General features: G+C 36.7%; 1 protein-coding gene across 2 annotated transcripts; it reads left to right on the top strand.

Annotated features, from left to right (window-relative positions):
• The first annotated feature begins 668 nt into the window (after positions 1 to 668).
• LOC142341135 (uncharacterized) lies at positions 669 to 17,998 on the top strand. Of its 2 annotated transcripts, none has more exons than XM_075392028.1 (4): positions 669 to 876; positions 5,316 to 5,544; positions 9,381 to 9,530; positions 17,632 to 17,998. In XM_075392028.1, the coding sequence occupies exons 2-4, from the start codon at positions 5,398 to 5,400 to the stop codon at positions 17,767 to 17,769; spliced, it is 435 nt and encodes a 144-aa protein (XP_075248143.1). In that variant the 5' UTR covers positions 669 to 876; positions 5,316 to 5,397; the 3' UTR covers positions 17,770 to 17,998. The 2 variants fall into 2 exon arrangements, with proteins under 2 accessions (XP_075248143.1, XP_075248142.1); XM_075392027.1 differs by having other exon boundaries at positions 5,309 to 5,544.
• Positions 17,999 to 19,505: the final 1,507 nt, after the last annotated feature.

Raw genomic sequence — 19,505 nt, 5'->3', positions numbered from 1 at the left:
ATTTATCACAACAAAAGCGCTTTAAGAGGAAATTTTTAAAAGCACAGCTTACTTGAAAAATGTCTTTTTATTCATACTCTATGAAATGGTCTTTCACTCGGAACGTGAAAACTCTAATTAAAATTTTGTGAATAGAAATTTATTTTCAATTAATGTGGAGAAAAAATTTCATTCTTCACTTTTGTTCAATTCAAATTTTAACATAAACGCGAAATCATCAAGACGTTTTTGTATTTTATTTCCGGTTTTGAGTTAATGCAGACGCCTTGTAGCTACTAACCGAAAGCTTTAAAAGACGAATACAGTTTGAGGGTATTAAACTGGGAAAATGTTTGGGGTGACTTTGCCTAATTAAGCGCTTTTTCCACCTTTTAAAAAAAGTAGCCAATTTTCTTCAACTTTCAAGTAAATATCTTTAATATAGTTTTCAATAGAGAAAAAAGTACTCTAAAATCGTTGGAAATATATGACATAAACGCAGTTTCCTCTGAAAGTTGCTTTTGCGTCACTGGTTTGTTGTTTTTGTTTACAAAAGCTTACATAAGCAAGCGTTCACCTTTCCATCACGCCCAGCTTACTAAAAGTAACCGACACAAATTTGCATGAGCTAAAACGTTACTATTGAAAAAACAACAAAAACGTATAGAGTAACAAAGCAACAAAGTAAGAAGAATGCAAAAAGGGAGGAATTTACTTCATTATTCCCGATTTTGTTCAACGTTTGAGTTGTTGAGGTTTTCCAAATTGGCAAAAAGCGAAGACGACAAGATAAACCCTGTCATCCTTGTATAATACTTCAATAATTTCCGTTTTTCACCGCTTTCATCATAAACCCGTTTGCTCAGTTCCTTCATTTTCTCTTACAACAAAGCACAGGTAGGGAATTTGCTCTTTTCACTGTTAAAATTCTTTCCTGCTTCTCAATATTTTTTCGTAATAACGGCAATTATTGTTAAAGAGTTTAGGTTTCATAGCTATTAAAGGAAAAATAGCAGACATTTTTTTTCGTGAAAATTAAAGTTCAAGCATTCTTGGTATATAAATTCAAAAATCATCCAACGTATCCAGGGCAAATTAGATTAAACGTTTTTTACTTTAAATCAATTCATTTCATGAGGAAGTTTTGAAAAAAATCAATGCACCCCAGTCAATGGAACCGATAGAATTTTTGATTAAATTATGCAGATCTAAGAGAAATATAACTTATTTCCAACGTTTTGATTATTGGGGAATGTGAAATGTTCAAAATTAATTTAAAGTCGTTTATATGGAAAACCAAATGTAAAATGACTGCAAAATTACTGCAAATTTTACTGAAAAACCTCTGTTTTTTGCAAGAAATATAACACGCTTAGAATAGTTCGTCCGAAATTTAGAACAAAAACAACTCTCATATTTTTTCTTGGATTCTGGAGACAGTATTAAACAAAATATTTATACGTAACCGATTCCAGACGCAATGGTAATTCTTTATGAGCTCACAAAATCTCATCAGTTTAACATTCAATTAACAAATTCTCACAAGATAGCCAGCCGACTTAAAAATGCTTACAAGACAACTATTCTACTTACAAGACACGTACAAGTTAACTATTCGACTTCCACGATAACGATTCAACTAAGAATGTTTTTGCATGTAGGTAAGATAATCATTCAACTTAAAAGGCTCTTACAAGATACCTTCTGGCATAAAAGATGTCATCCGTCCTAAAGACCTTTTTTGCAATAAAAAAGCTTAAAATAGCAAAAAAAATTGAAAGTAAGCATGTTTTAGGTACCGAAAAAAAACACAAGTAGAATGCATCAGAAGGGGAGAGAAAAATGAGCAATCTAACACATCAGTGGAGCCCTTCGAAATTCGATCTTCTTTGTTGATTGTCTCAAAACTTCTCCAGCTTTCAAAATTTTTTCTGATTGCTTGTTTTCTTGGGTCAAAATGGGTTAAGAACGGTTCCTTGCTCTATCAAAAACAGCAATAACTGAGGCGAAACCCGAACATAGAAAAATATGCCAGGGCACAATATGCCAGAACACAAAATTCATATTTATACATATGTTTATTTAGGCAACAGGCTGTGCATTCAATATATTGTATAGTTTATATAACAAATTAAATTCAACCTCAAGTCTAAAAGTGAGCTGTTGCAATCAATTAAGTGAATCTTTATAACAACAGTTAATCACCATTTTTGACGAAATAAGACTCTGTTATCGCTGATGAAGGAAACCGAAACATGTTTCTAGATAATAAAAAGACCTACTGATCTGCTGACTCCATAAAATCTTATTAACAAATTCAGCACTTTTTTCTTGAAGTCAATTTCTCGTTGAATTTCATCTTTTCCCATAAACGAAGTACACCGAGAAAGAAACAAAAAAACAGTTTGACACACAATTTTTTCAGGGCTTTTTTGTGCGCATTTATGCTTCCTTAAACAATTGTTAAAATTTTTGTGACTTTGGATAACAAATGACTGCTTGTCTATTTCTAATTACAACCTTAGAATATTTTTTCTACGCGCACATTTTGATAAAAATCACGGTAAATTTTAGAGTCTTTTATTTGTTGGTTATGCATTTTAACATTTTGAGGCTTCAGTTATTTATGTAAAGCCGAATGCCTAAATAGGAGCATTCAAAAATTGCAAAAATTTTTGAAGCATGATCCGTAACTTACAACATTCTTGCAAGATAGGTATGAGAAACGAAATAGATTAAACTTTAGTATCCTAAAAATGAATTTTGAAACAATTTACCGCCCATTGGTTAGGTGTCAAAAGTTGCACGAAAAATATCTAGTCATGATATAAAATCTTGCAAGATTCTAGAAACTTGATAATAAATATTAACCCCCTCCCCAATCCGCAGTTGTTTTCCCATCGAGATTGACAATTGGTTTAATCTATTATTTGTGTATGTTTTCAGTCTCGAAAAATTTCCTATATATCTCAATGATTTGCCCCTGTGTTAAGAGATTTTTGAAAAACGTCTTGTTTCAAATCCGATAATAATTTTTGAAAACTAAAACTGTAGGCGCTTTTGTTGGATCTCGACCTGGGTGTAGGGGCACAACATAATGTGTACATTTCAGATCAGGAACACATTCTGAACAAGAAAGCAAAGGCTTATTTCCACCTCATTAATTTCTCCGAGGTGTTATTAGGAAAGTGATAACTCTAATTAATTATTGACTACTTATTAATAAAGATTTAATTCGAAAACGAGAACTATTATCATTTACCTTGGGTATGCTTTTTTGTCAATACGATTTTAATATTAACTCACAAAGGGGAACTGCTGTGGCTGTGAAACACTGATTTAGCAAAAAATCACAAAAGACATTACCCAGGTCTAAGTCCCAAACCAAAACCCAAGCTTCACTTTTGATCGGACTATCTTCAGACTTCTAACTTTGCTCAGACCCGTGCCAGACCAAAATGACCTCTGATCAGACTCTGGTGCGATCAATTTTTGTGCGATTTTTGTGATACTGTAGCCAGACCGATCCAGACCCCAGAGGCCTTTGATCAGACCTAAGTGCGACCGATTTTTTCGTGCGACTTTTGTGTGATCAAAAATTTTTACGCGACTTTAGGGCTACCAATATTTTAAAGCGACTTTCGTGCGGCCGAGTTATTTGGTGCGATTTGTAAAGCAACTTTGATGCGACTATCGTGCAACCCAAAATTATGCAATTCAAATATTCAAATTGTATACGTTCAGTTCAACTGTCGAACAATAAGGCTTTTTGAGTAACATAGCTCAATATGTATCCTGCAAGAAGCTCGATTTGTAGCCTGCATGAAATCTACCAGCCTTGTAAGATGTTATGCGAGTGATAGTAATAAGGCAAGAATAATGTTTCATTATGATTGAATTCCTGTTAGAATGGTGCACACTATGAGGTTAATCACACCTTTTAGCTCACATTAGTTTAATTGGACTTACATTGTAGCTGCTTCTTAATTACCTTACCAACCAACGTCGGACAATTTGCTCTCAAACAACATTTTATAGCCCCCCCCCCCAATTTTGAGACTTGTAAATGAGACCCCCATTGTGACATATAAATTAAAAGGAGGTACAATTGACATTTGATGACTAAGTATATGTTAGAGTATAGTTCCTGGAAACCTAAGGCAATTAGAGCTCAAAACCGAGGGCACTTGCGCCCGAGGCTGAGCTCGAATTGCCGAAGGCTTCCCAGAACTATACTCTAACTTATTTAGACCCCAATTTCGCTGTTCAAAACTCAAAGAGAGAGAATTCAATTGAAATTTATAGTAACATTGCAATTCTCGTGCAGCGAATCAATCCAACAATTGATAAATCGTTCAACCCAAATAATATTTTTTTCCGAATTCCTTGATTTTATTGTAAGAGCGAATGGATCGCAGAGGTCGTCAGCCGGTCTCTTGTGTCACTCTCATTGTCACTCTTTATGGTTTTTAGAAAAATCAGCAATTTATAAAAACATTTTTTTATATTGACTCAATTATATTGCCCAAGTTGTTATATTTTGTGACTGTTTCCTGCTTTCAATTATCCGCTTTAATCATCCTTAAAATTATATTATCTAAAAATTAATCAACCAAAAGTGTATGCTTTGTCTCAAGAGAAAAAAATTGGGCTTCCAATAAAATTTTCCAAGAAACATGCCTTAAGGCTTCCAAGAATTTTTTCCAAGAAGTTTGCTCAGTTGATTGCTCATTTTATACCATTTGGTAAGGTTGAATTCTTCGAGACAAAGGGGAAAAGTGAGCGAAAAACTGATTAAGTTCAAAGTCTAGTGTGATATGAAACGTGAAATCTTGAATAAAGTGGGACGCTTGAAAAAGTATGAAATAATGACTTCTTGCTTGATCAACTTTCAAAATTTGTGATCGAGCCTAGCTTTATTGCTGATTTTCTTTAACATCGAAATGAGGTCTAATATATACTTTGTCAGAACAAATAAAATACATATTTAAGTATTATGGTGTTAGTTTTCATCTATAAAAGAATTTCTACTTCAGGAACTTTTCTCTTTGAATTGAAATTTAAGAGAAAAAAGGATGTACTATTGATATTTGATGACCGCTATTTACTTTGTATGTACGTTCCCGACCCTATAATTTCGGCCGCACGATGACCCCTGTGTGCGACCCAAATCGTTTTGAACAGAGCTGGCTTGGGTCTGGGACCTTGACCTGGATAGATAACGCGCATTCATCAAATTCGGGGGTGGGGGGGGGGGGGGGGTGGGGTTCAGAAATGGAAAACGACGGAAAAATTGTTAACTTTAAAGTTAATTGTTTTTTTTTTTCAGTATATAGCACACACAATCAACTCACAAAGTGGAATTGAATCGCCATTAAAACATTGACTAGACGAAGAGGAGGATAGAAGACACTCGAGATGTTGTTGAGGACTAAGCAAGACTTCCAGAACAGTTTCAAAGAATTCTGTGTCAACACTGCCAACAGAGAGATCACTAAGAAGAGCTTACAAAAGTGGTGTCAGAAGAACAAGGTCAAGATGCAACATGTTGACAGCTTCATGGATGTTAGTAATTCGAATTTTTATGATCAGAGAAAAAGTGGTAGCGAACCATCGATGACCCATGGATGGACTTCTTATGAAATTATGATCCATCAATGGCATTCACTGGGGCCCAACCCGGGTTACAACTCCAAATGGCAAATTTAAAAGCTCAAATCGTTTTTTTTTCACATTCACTTACATTACTCAAAAAAGGAAGCCCTGAATTTCCAAAACCACATTAGATAATAGTAATATGGAAAAGGTAGTGTAATTTTAACTACGAAGTATACAATATAATAACATAAATGATTATCATTGTACAAAGGAAAAGTAATGTTTATCATTAGAATGAATATGAATTCGTTCTTTTTTTTAATCGAATGTCCTAGAAATTCTGACCATATACCTTACATTTCATTCTCAGCTGTCATTAATCAAGCAATTGAGGAAAGCCTCGGACTTGGAAAGGGGGAAGGTGTGCGAGCGGAAAAAATCGACAGTTAGTTTTTTAATCGACGTTTACTAATGTGCACTCATATCTATTCACTAATCATATTTATTCACTAGTTTTTGTTTTTCAGAGCCGTAGGGTTAAAATTGATTAAACTTATAACCAGCAGCAACTTAAATTAATTCACATCCAGCAGCTATCATTTATCTGTTATTGTAAACATCAGTTAACTTATAACGGTGGATACCGATTTCAATTTAACAAAAAAAAAACAGTTTGTTAATAACAAGTTTTTAAAAAACTTTGTTTAAAGAGGAATTGTTTTATGTTTTGTTTTGAACATTTTATTCGCAAAATCGGATGCTTAAATCGCCGATTTACATGGTAATTTTTCTATTCTTTGGTAACATCCAATTACCGTTTGAGTTGATTTATTAATCAACTGAAGATAAAGATTTAGCTGAAATTCGACTGATAAAAACATAATCGATAAAAAAGTTTTAGAAAAATTACAGGCTTACTCATTGACAAAATTTAAGTTTTGATAAAAAGAACCAGTTTTTCCCCAACACCAGTAAGTTGAGTTCCAGTTAAAATCTGTTCAATTTCATTATTTATTTCTCCAATGCACGGAGCAAACTTATGCTTGAATTGATAGAGGCTTGACAAAGTTGAACATTTTGACTAAAAGAATTGCTGCTTTTCGAAGACTGGAAATTTCTATACAGATTTTTATGAAATACGCTTGAAATTTTTCTAGGACCTTGTTCAACTTTAATACTATCCGTAAGATATTTTCTTATTTAATACTATCAGATAAACATCCAGTCGATTAATGAAAAAAAATCAAAACAAATGAAAACTCGAATGATGCTGAAAATTTTTTCAACGTTTATTGTGGAAAACAAATTTATTGTCAGTCTCTTTTTGTCAGTGCAAGTTAATGTGCACCCGTCTAATTTCGAGTAAATCGTTCACTAAAATTTCAGCACCTAATTGCAAAAAAGTATTTCAGCGCATCCAGCTAATTTCTTGCAAATGTGCTTACATTATGGTGTCCGCAGATTTGAAGATTCATCGTTCAAGATTCAGAAATTGTCATGATGTACAATCCTTACTGTTCCATATAAGATCACTCTAATGGGACATTCGAATTTTGAAAATGTTTGTAAAGCTTCACAGATTGTATTCTGTCAAAATTCCAGAAAATCATGAGCATAAAAAAATTCTAGAAATCGTATCTCACTACAAATTATAAAAATAAAACATACTTATACTACTTGATTTATTAATATTCATACACGGAACCTAAAAGTTTTAAAAAAATGTTTACAAATCCTGTATTTCCGAACATGAACTAAAGCATTATTAAAAACGAGTAATAAGATAGTCATGGAAGCGTTATTTGAACCCGTCATCGAAACAGCAACCATCAAAATACATCGTTACTTGCATAAATCTGTATTCTTCATTAAAACTGTTAAAAAATGGTCAACTAGAAAAAATGTAAACGCTTACTGTTCATATTGTAAGAAACGTTCCCGTTTAAATCACTTCGTAGTTGATAGAACCGTTATTCGTTTAATAAATATAATTGTGAAGTGCAGACATTTTTCCTGAGCGGTCGAAACAAAAGACAAAAACAAAGAAAAAATCCAACCCATTATTTTGTACAAATTTCAGAACTAGTCAGAACTAAAATAGTGAACACAATTTTGATATGACTAAAAAATTAAATTTCAATATCAGTCAACCTTTAGACTTTATGTTCACTTGAACTTTATAAATTGTATTTTTTATTAAGCCGCATTTGCATATTAAGAACCTACAATAACCTTAGAGTTCTATTCACAATACGTTTTCCTATTGAGAAAGCTTCTTATTTGAAATATAGTATGAGCAAAAAAACCATTCGAGCGTGCAGTTCCAGCCTTGAAGTTGCTTCACTTCACTTGTCCTTCAGTATGCAGACCTTTGAATTGAGCTTTAGTTGGTTAATGGGTAAATTCTTTTATCTCTTTTTTTCATGGTACCTTCACTAGATTTCGTGCGTTCATGTTCAGGCTTTCGTTAGTTCATGTCCAGACTTTTGTGCATTAATACTCAGACTTTGTGCGTTAAACATTCAAAAATTACACATGAATTTTATGCAAAAAATGTTTATATTGTGTATACATCTTCAAAATAATTAACTGCTGAGTATAGTTCAACAAAAAAATTTTTCGTAAACATAATAAAAGCATTGAAAACTTTTTTGGCTAAATACGATGCGATCAAAGCCTGAATTTGACTTCTTGTTCACAATCAGCTACTTTTTATAACAGAAGAAAAAAATTTAAATGCCACGCAAAAGACTAATTGCAATTTTTTTTGCATTCAGCATTTTGCTATTTGTTTTTAAACCCAAGTGAGTTTTGACTTTCTGCCTTGAAAGCTACCACTTGAGTTGGTACTCTGGAGTAAGGGTGCTATAAGTCATCTGATAGATATTAGTTTTTTTGAGAAGGCTTAAAAAAGTTAGTTTTTTTATGTCCAGACTTTCGTGCGTTCATGTCCAGTATTTTGTGCGTTCATGTTCAAACTATCATGCGTTTTTCGATGTATCCAGACTATCTGTATCCAGAAATTTTGAACGCAGGACACCCCTTCGTGCGTTCATCTCCAGTCTGGACATACTTGATTCCCTCTGGAACCTCAGCCTGGGTAGTTAATCGCAAAATAGTTACGACCAAATCAAATTGTCATTTGTGACACATGCGACTTGCAACACACACAATCGGTTTTCAATGTTGCAGTATCCGCCTCATGAGCAACCTAGTTTTGTAGTTTGATAGTTGCTTTTACCCCCCCCCCCCCCTCTTATTGGGTGAGACGACGACGTAATGAAACTATTAACTGCTTTTTCATTTCAAACTTTACTAAATTTTAACTCAAATCAGAGAACATAATTAAATTTTAATCAAGATAAAGTTCATACGAAAACTGTAAAATTGCTTTTAGTTTGACTTTCCGCAGTTAAGATAAAATAATCGCAACGATTTACAACGGGTATTTGTGTGGGAAAAATGATTGAATCTTTCTTTCAAAAATTACCAATTAAATAAAATGACAGACAGTGATTGACGTGTTGTTAGGTAAACTGTCATAATCATATCTTCTTGCGTTACTCAAATGACATGCAAAAATAAATTGATAAGGGCACGGAACCTTTTCCGTTTGTGTTACCCCACCCCCACCCAAAGGTCGTGATTCACCCCCCCCCCCAGTTATATAACACGTGCCATTACATGGTAATTACATAAACATAGTACGTGAGTCTGTGGGTTGCAACCAATATGAAGGGGGGGGGGCACAAACGGAAAACATTCAGGGCGTGTCGATAATTATGTTGCTGTTTAAATAACAGAAGCACGACTTGAACCACGATCACGTGATCGAGTACTCGGAATTCGTGCAGTTCTACGTGTCCACTGAGATCAAAGAGAACTTTGCAAGGTACGATGCCAACAATGACCAGATGATTACGAAACAGGAGCTCAGAGACGGACTTCTCAAGGTCAGTATCACTCTTGCAAAAATTCTTCGGATCTAATTTCTTTCGCATTTTGTTTATCGCAAGCTTAGAGGGCATCTAAGTAAGGGTTACGTGACTATTGAATGTACTGAGAATTTCTGGCGTTCATCGAGAACCGCAAATCGGTTCGAGGTATTAAGTCAGAGTTTCAAAGTGACTTCTGCAGAGTCACTTAACCATGCTTAAAACACGAAACGCGCACGTTTTAATATGATATAAGTCAGCGGAAGTCAACTTCTGGCTAAGTAGCAACTTCTGACATTTTAACTTCAGGCACTGTAGGCTTTCAGCATTTTAGAATGTGCATGCGGGTGTTTTAAATTCCGTCAATGGTAAGTGTAACACGGGAAATACCCCAAATTTCTCAAAAAAAAACAAATTTTGCGCTTCGATGGCCAGCATATTCGCTTAATGTTAGAATATCGATCAAACTATAGTTTTAAACTTAGTGAGAATTAGAAAGAAAGTTTGACTTACCAGATTAGAAAGACAAGCAATATGACTTCGATCAAAGAAATTATATAAATGAATCGTCAAGAAATGGTGCTGAGAGTCAATATTCAGTTCAAATTGGTGAATCTAGATAACTATTATTAGAGTTAGATTAAGTAATGTAAAATCTTCCCAGCATGTATTAAATGATGATGATATCTCCGGAAGTGTGAATGAATTCTTAGAAAGGTGCAAATGCATTCCATTTATGGTTCCCATTGCGACTGATTTGCAGAAGCAAACCATATTGGGTAACCCTTGCGACCCCCACTATAAATCACGGTGCTAAGATTAGTTTTGTATCTTGACTTTTTCACACTGATAATGGGTATATATACAGCTGATGTTTGAGTCTTTTTTCATCCCCAAATTCAAATCACCATCTTGATCTAATAATCAGATCTCTCCTGTAAATCTCTAAATTCTACTGTAAAATATCATTTTGTTATTCTCTCATTTTTGAGAAATTAATTCTCTTACTTAGTTAAAAACGCTTTTTATTCCGCTTGCGAAAGTCCATAACCCAATAGGTTATGGGCCCAGCAATTTTCTAAGTCATAAAATTGATTTCCAAAACAAAACCAATTTGTTGTTGACAGTCATAATCCTTTTCTGCTTAGTACCTTTTCTTTTCACAACCATTTTGCCTGCTCAAAATTCAATGGATCAACAGACAGTGAAGCTGCTGACCTACACAGGAAAGGCACATGACTTTCCAATCTGGAGCACAAGATTTGTGGCGATGATGCAGACGAAGGGACTCTACAAATCACTACTGGGGACAGAGGAGCAACCCAATGAGCCTGCGCCACTGGCCAATGGGGCAACCAATGATGAGAAGAAGAACCACAAGGTGCTGAAGGATGCATATGAGAAGGAAGTTGCAGACATCAAGGAGAAACGGAACAATGTGTGGTGCCATTTTGGCACTGACTCTAGATGCAACATTCCTCATGCTGATGAGACATGACTGTGTGGGAGATGACGGCATTGGAGATGGAGCAAAGGCTTGGAAGCTTTTGCAAGAGAGATTTCAGAGTGTGGAGATGCCGACAGTGGTGACTTTAGTGGCACAGCTTGCTCGACTGCAGCTCGAGGATTCTGAGGATTTGGACAGCTTCTTCATCAGAGGACAGGTGTTGCTCACAAGGCTGCAAGAAGCAGGGGAAGCAGTCTCAGAGACCCTCTTCAACGCCTTGGTCCTCAATGGTCTGCAATGAGGTATGAAAGTTTTGTTATACAGGCAGGCTTCAACCCGGCAACGAATTTCACAGAGTTGAGGAAAAGGCTGCAGAACTCTCATGAGAGCATGGTGCAGAGACACAAGGGACAAAGTGGTTCAGTGGCACTGGCAGTGAAGTGTGACTTCAAGAAGGGACCCAAGAAAGGAAACTGCTTTGTGTGTGGGATCCCTGGACACTTTGCCAAGGACTGCAGGAAGAAAGAGACAGCACAATGCAACAAGTGTGGTGAGAAGGGTCACCTAGACAGGGCATGCAAGAGACAAAGAGATGGAGGCAAACATGAGTCAGTGGCAATGGGTCCAACATTGGCTACACCAGACGAGGAATGCTGGGCAGCTCATACCCAGTGGAAGACAGCAGGCATGCTAGTGGACAGTGGTTAGACAGATCACATAGTGACGAACATCGATTCGTTCCTGGACTTTGTGCCCAATCAATCAGTGGTCAGAAATCCCAACGGAGAGGCTTCCAGAGTGGTGGGCAGAGGCTGTGTGAGGATCAGCATACCCTCAAACAAAGGGGAATTCCAATGCGAACTCAAAAATCTTCTGTGTGTGCCGGACTATTCTTCAAACCTCCTATCAGTCTCAAGATGCACGGAGTGGGGACATAGCTTCACTTTCGAGAGAGGAAACAGCTGCATGAAACTCCAGAAGGGAACTCGAGTAAAACTAACACTAGAAAATAATTTGTTTTACTTACCCTGCAGCGTTCTAGAATTCAAGATGAGTTCCAACAGCGTGAAATTTGACAGTGCAAGGAAGTGGCACAGACGATTGGGTCATTTGAATCAAGCGGATGTGGTCAGGAATGCGCCAGAGACAGTGGGGGAACTCGATGATGTATGCAATGTGTGTGTATTAGCCAAGATCACAAAGACTCCAGTACCAAGAGTGGCAGAGACCCAAGCAGAAGAGAATCTGGAGAGGGTATTCACAGACGTGATGGGACCTTTCAGAGTAGAGTCACTGTCAGGGTTCCGGTTCTGCATAGTGTTTGCAGACCAGTGCACGAAGTTTGTGTTTGTGGACTTGCTTAAGGCAAAGAGTGAAGCACTGGCTAGCCTGAAGAAATTTGTTCTCAGTGTGGGGACGCCCAAGAAGCTGAGGCAAGACAATGCGAAGGAGTTTCTCTCAGAGCAGTTCAAGACGTACTGCTTAGATGCAGGCATTCTACAGGAAAAGACAATACCAGAGACGCCACAACAGAATGGGTTAGCTGAGAGGTGCAACAGGACACTGCTGGAGATGGCAAGATGTTTGCTCATTGACTCAGGACTTCCCAAGATGATGTGGGGAGCAGCAATTCTTCACGCAGCAAGGATCAGAAACTTGGTTGTGAGACGAGGAGAAGAAAAATGCCCAGCAGAGCTGATGAGAGCTATAAAACCTAAGCTTTCAATTAGTAAATTACCTATTTTTGGTTGCACAGTCTTCATGAGGAAGAGGGACAGAGAAGTCAGCAAACTTGAACCCAAGGCACTGGAAGGAACGTTTGTGGGTTACACTGAAGGAGAAAACGGATACCTGGTGTACATACCCAACACACGCAAGGTGATGGCAGTTCGAGATGTGATCATCAAGCAGTCTGAAGTGGGCTCAATCCCTGACAACAAAGAAACGGCTGACCTACTAGATGATGGGTCGGAACTGGGAATCTGGCACCAAGATGATGGTCATCAAGATGATGACAACAGAGAACGACAGGACACATCTAATGCAATAAAGGAGGAGCGGCATGACGCAGGGAGCGTGAATACTCAAGAAACAACACTGAGATCAGAGGCCTCAGATGTTGGAGAAACAGCACTAGATGAAGGATCTACTGCAACAAGATGGAGTTACAGAGACTCAGAGTCACTGGAAGACAGTGACAAAGAAGAGTTCTCACAGTTAGAGACATTTGGCTTCAATGAAGATGCACTGGAACACGCGGACAGAGCAGAGCCCAGACGAGGGACACGAGCAAGGAATGTTCCGCAATTTTTTGGTGAAGTCAGGAACCATCTTGCTGTGACTGAGGGCGACTATGTGGAACCCAAAACAGTCTACGAAGCCAAGCAAGGTGACGATTGGGACCAGTGGCACCGGGCAATGAAGGACGAGGTCAAGGCACTCCAAGACAACGAGACTTAGAACCTAGTGAGACCACCCACAGACAGGGACGTCATACCGGGCAAATGGGTCTACAAAGTGAAATTGGGACCCAGTGGTCAAGTGGACAAATACAAAGCGCGCTATGTGGCAAAAGGTTTCAAACAAGTGGTAGGACTGGACTACTTTGAGACTTTTGCGCCTACCTGTAAGCCAGAGACATTCAGGATTCTACTTCTGCTATCAGCGAAGCAGGGCCATGTGATGCACCAATTTGATGTCAAGACTGCTTTCCTGCACTCACCAATCGAGGAAGAAATGTATCTGGAACAGCCACAGGAGTTTGTAAAACGCGGATCAGATGGGGAGAAGTGAGTATGTCGACTAAATAAATCAATTTATGGTTTGAAACAGGCTGCTAACAACTGGTACAAAGAGCTGGCAAACTTCCTACTGAGACAGGGGTTCACCAGAAGCAGGAATGATCACTGCTTGTTTGCAAGATCAGAGGCAGAGGATCACACCTTTATCTTGGTCTGGGTTGACGACATCATAGTAGCATCAAGAAGTATGAGAGTGGTCTCTGATGTCAAGGAGGCACTAGAAGCAACCTTTCACATGGAAGACAGAGGGAGACTACACTGGTTTTTGGGTCTAAGAATCAGACGAGAAGATGGCAAAGTCACAGTTGACCAAGAACGCTACATAGAAACAATGCTTGAGCGGTTTCGAATGGATCAATGCAAACCGGCAAACCCTCAAGAACTCCAGCTGATTTGAATTTGAAATTTCAGACAGCACAGAACGGAGACGAAGAAGTGGACCAGAGGATCTACAGAAGCTTGTTTGGATCACTTCTGTATCTGGCGAGGCCAGACATCATGTTCACAGTCAACATTCTGTCCAGACACATGAATGCACCTACCAATCAACACTGGATGTGCGGAAAACGACTTCTTCGATATCTTCAAGGTTCAAAAGGTTTAAAACTTACTTACACAAAAGAGGCTAGTTATGATTTAGTGGGGGAAAGTGATGCAGACTGGTCTGGAGACGTGAACTACAGAAAATCAACAACGGGCTATTACTTCAAGCTCAACGGACGTGGCGCAGCACTCAGCTGGGGTGTCAAGAAGCAGGCCACAGTTGCTCTTTCTTCATCAGAAGCAGAATATCAGGGCATGGCAGCAGCAGTTCAGGAAGCACTCTACCTGAAACAACTCCTAGAGGATTTTGGCATCCAACAGAAACGTCCAATAGCAATTGGAGAAGACAACCAAAGTTGTATCAGACTTTGCCAAAACCCAGTCATGCACAAAATGAGCAAGCACATCGAAACAAAGTTTCACTTCATCCAGGACAAGACGGAGGATGGGACTATTTCAATTCATTACGTCCCTACAGACAAAATGGCAGCGGACATCTTCACAAAGTCCTTACCCGTTTCGAAAGAGGAAACATTCAGAGCAGTTTTGATGGGAGCAGACTCTACGCAATCAGCTAAAGTCTGAGTGGGGGTGTTAGAATATCGATCAAACTATAGTCTTAAACTTAGTGAGAATTAGAAAGAAAGTTTGACTTACCAGATTAGAAAGACAAGCAATATGACTTCGATCAAAGAAATTATATAGGTATATTACTCAAGGTCAGTATCACTCTTGCAAAAATTCTTGATGAAAAAAGTACTTCGGATCTAATTTCTTTCGCATTTTGTTTATCGCAAGCTTAGTGGGCGTCTAAGTAAGGGTTACGTGACTATTGAATGTACTGAGAATTTCTGGCGTTCATCGAGAACCGCAAATCGGTTCGAGGTATTAAGTCAGAGTTTCAAAGTGACTTCTGCAGAGTTACGTAACCATGCTTAAAACACGAAACGCGCACGTTTTAATATGATATAAGTCAGCGGAAGTCAACTTCTGGCTAAGTAGCAACTTCTGACATTTTAACTTCAGGCACTGTAGGCTTTCAGCATTTTAGAATGTGCATGCGGGTGTTTTAAATTCCGTCAATGGTAAGTGTAACACGGGAAATACCCCAAATTTCTCAAAAAAAAACAAATTTTGCGCTTCGATGGCCAGCATATTCGCTTAATGTTAGAATATCGATCAAACTATAGTTTTAAACTTAGTGAGAATTAGAAAGAAAGTTTGACTTACCAGATTAGAAAGACAAGCAATATGACTTCGATCAAAGAAATTATATAAATGAATCGTCAAGAAATGGTGCTGAGAGTCAATATTCAGTTCAAATTGGTGAATCTAGATAACTATTATTAGAGTTAGATTAAGTAATGTAAAATCTTCCCAGCATGTATTAAATGATGATGATATCTCCGGAAGTGTGAATGAATTCTTAGAAAGGTGCAAATGCATTCCATTTATGGTTCCCATTGCGACTGATTTGCAGAAGCAAACCATATTGGGTAACCCTTGCGACCCCCACTATAAATCACGGTGCTAAGATTAGTTTTGTATCTTGACTTTTTCACACTGATAATGGGTATATATACAGCTGATGTTTGAGTCTTTTTTCATCCCCAAATTCAAATCACCATCTTGATCTAATAATCAGATCTCTCCTGTAAATCTCTAAATTCTACTGTAAAATATCATTTTGTTATTCTCTCATTTTTGAGAAATTAATTCTCTTACTTAGTTAAAAACGCTTTTTATTCCGCTTGCGAAAGTCCATAACCCAATAACTGACTTTGGACACGATAATCAATTTCAGCAGCTTTTTAAATTTCTCTCTTAATAATTTAATTTCAGCAGCTCAGTTTCTTTTTTAATATTACATCTTTAGTATCTTTTCCGTTCGTTTCGCAACCCCCACCCCCCCCCCCCCCAGTACGTTCTGCTCTCCCTCATGACAGAGTACGTGCAATTACACAGTAAATCATTGTGTATATTTATGGGGGTACAAATAAAATGCACCCACTAATCTTGGTGGGGGCACAGACGGAAAAAATATTGTATACTAGTGGCATTGCCATTAAAGAAAATAGAGTCCATCAACAAAAAAACCCGGTAACTGGGTGAAAATTGCGCATGCAGATACAACCAATCACAAGTTAAATTTTTATATCACCCTCACAAGCTTTACCTTTTGGTTGAAGTGATTAGTTACCGTAAGTTACTGCAAGTAACGAGTAATCGACAAAATCTCTAAAGGCACTTGAGAATTGCGGTCATAGTGTAAGAAAACCTGGATGAAACAAAACTTTTCATCTGATTTCTGATGTCTATGTGACGGTAGTCTTCAGGACAAAATAATTTATCAAGATTGTTTCAAACAAAAACTGTAAAGAATGCCCAGTGACAGTCTTCGGTTCATACCAGTAATATTGAGAAAAATCTAAACTTTTAGTTCTTTTGTTGGCTACTGAACCCAAATGCTCAATAAAGCCATCTTGGTTGTGTAAAAAACTGTATTCCAACGGTTCAGACCATTTAAAATGTGCATATGGACTTCCACTAAATCAAAGATTAACAAAAAAATGTTTAACTTTTCACCTGCATTAGAAAATTACAAAAGTGCCGCTCAGTTGTGATTTAATATCAATTACATTTTTCAAAATTTTAAAGTCGGCAAGGTCAACTCAGCTTACTTGACAGCAGGTTTTAGCCTTTCGGTCGTTTGAGCCAAAACACTAATCAATGTTCCACATGGAATTCTGAAAGGACTGGAAAAAGTGCGAAATGGGAATAAAGGAAAACATTATCAAATTAGCACCATAGAATTGGAAATGCCCAACTTTTAGGTCGACATGGGTTAATTGTTTGCACCCTATCAATCATTCTTGGCACTACCAGCATGCACAGTTTGGTCAAGATGAGAAGCGTTGTTCTCGTACCATTTTTTGATGATCAAAAAAAATTATCAAATTTCCCACAAACTTTTTTCAGAAATTCTTACTTTTATTTTTGTGGGTGTTTACAGGCGTTCGGCTAAAAATCTGACTGTTATTTTCACAAATTGATCATTTGGCCGTTATATTTTCTAATATAACTTTACTAACCGCCGTTTTAAGAAACAACCATTTGGCTGTTATTTTTTGGGAATTGACAAACTGATTGTTGATTTTTTAAATCACTGGTAATTCAACCGGAAATATTAGAAAATGACAGGTAATGTTAAAACCTAGCAAATGACAACTGAAAACGTAAAAACTAAAAGCATCTAAACGCACAAAACGATTATGTCTCCTCCTATGATAAGTCTTTTACTGTTTCTTTCACTGTTTTTTACCCCCAGGCTGGTCATGAAGAAGACATGCTGGACTTTGAAATGAACCGGATCTTGGAAAAGATGGATGTCAATCATGACGGACAGATCTCATACGCCGAGTTCGCTGACTACTTCGTCAAGTCTAACTACTCCTTCGACAAATAAACAATAAACAAAATATCCTGAACAAATAGGAAACCAAACATCGCAAGAAGTGGACGCCACCATTTTAAACGCTATACAGTGAGAGTTCTTATCATACAATGCAGCAGTTATCAAAAGGAAGAAAATTGAACTGGGAGTCATAATTTCATAATATAAATTAGGCTTAGAGAAACCTATTATAAACATCCGCCGAAAGCCGTCAACTTGGAATTTTTGAAGTATTTATCACCTAGAATTACTGATGCGTAAAAATTGACAAACAAAATTTAAATAAGAAATTCGATAACAGCCTTCATTGAATAAAGCAAAATAAAATGTCTGTTGACTTTTGGCGGGTGTTTGATTTTTTAAATTCAACCTTTCAAAATTATGTGCTTAAGCTGAATAAGACATGAGTGAGTTTTTGCTGTGTAATTGAAATGAAACTTGAAATCTCTTGAAAACATCCTCATAAGATTGTTGGTATGAAAAAAAAGTTCAAGAAAATCTGCTAAAAATTAGATTTTTTTTTCAAATTTATTTTTGAAAAAAAAATCTATTTTTTTTCAAAAATAGATTTTTTTTCAAATTTCTGTGCTTTTCCAAATTCTTAGCAAGAAATGCCATAATTAATCTAAGAAATTCGAACATAACAAGATTTTGTTAAAATTTTGTATGTCAAATCAATGTAGCATATGTAGCATATGTTGACAAGATGTATCAAGTTTTATTTCCGCGGGAGTCATTTAGAAAAATCTTTCTTAAGGATCCCTAAACTCTTCTCTTTGCCCTTAGTCAAGACTGGATGTTGGTCAAGATCTTGCGAGGATTTTGCAGGATGTTGCAAGAATCGTGCAGGATGTTGCAAGAATTGTGCAGGATGTTACGATAATTATTCAAAATCTTGATGGATTTCTCGTGAAATCTTGCAAAATTTTTTCAAACCTAAAATAGTCTTGCAAGAATATAACAATGGCTTGCAACTTCTTTTCAAGTTATGTGTCAGGTCTCGGGTAGTTGTTTTTGGCATGTTTGATATCTTTCATTAAATAACAAAATACGCACCTTTCGAATGTTGTTATTGCATGGCAAAGCAAAATGGAATCAAATAAATTGAAGAAATTTACGAATCGTCATTTATGAAATCGCAATTGTGCCCCCCCCCCCCCCCCCAATAGTGTTTCATGATCTGTTTTCTATATACGTCTCAAAATTTAACCTCTAATTATTAATGTCCACCTCAATATTCACATTTTTGCTTAATTATAACCAATAAATATTAGCTGGCTTTATTTGTGCCGAATATAAACCGATAAACATTTTTTTTGAAAGACATACCTTCGGAAATATTAATGACAAAACAGTTCTGAAAAATTTAAATTTGTTTTGGTGTAATTAGTGAATTAGTAATTGGATATTAATTATAATTAGTGAACCCATTTGAATTTTTATCATTTGTTGTGTATTACCATATCAACCAGTAGTTGTAGTTGATCCCATTTTAATTAAAGTCAATTAGAATATATTTATTGCAAACTGTATTTTGAAACTAATGTCCAAAATCACAACGTGAGATTCTATTCAGAAAAAAACTAGCATCTAAAGATAAATCGTAAAATAAACCGAGGCAAAGAGGAACATTATAATTTGGAGACAATAATAAAAATATTTTTTTACAAAAACTAGATAAGTACACAGTGATAATGAAACCATTCGACATACACTCCGCGTAGCCTGGCCGGAAGAATATATCCAAT

This window comes from Convolutriloba macropyga, chromosome 6 (assembly GCF_964194025.1).
Source record: "Convolutriloba macropyga chromosome 6, txConMacr16.3, whole genome shotgun sequence".
NCBI classification, from domain to species: Eukaryota; Metazoa; Xenacoelomorpha; order Acoela; family Convolutidae; genus Convolutriloba; species Convolutriloba macropyga.
Note: the sequence above shows the minus strand (reverse complement) of the source record. Positions and strands in the feature narration are given on the sequence as shown.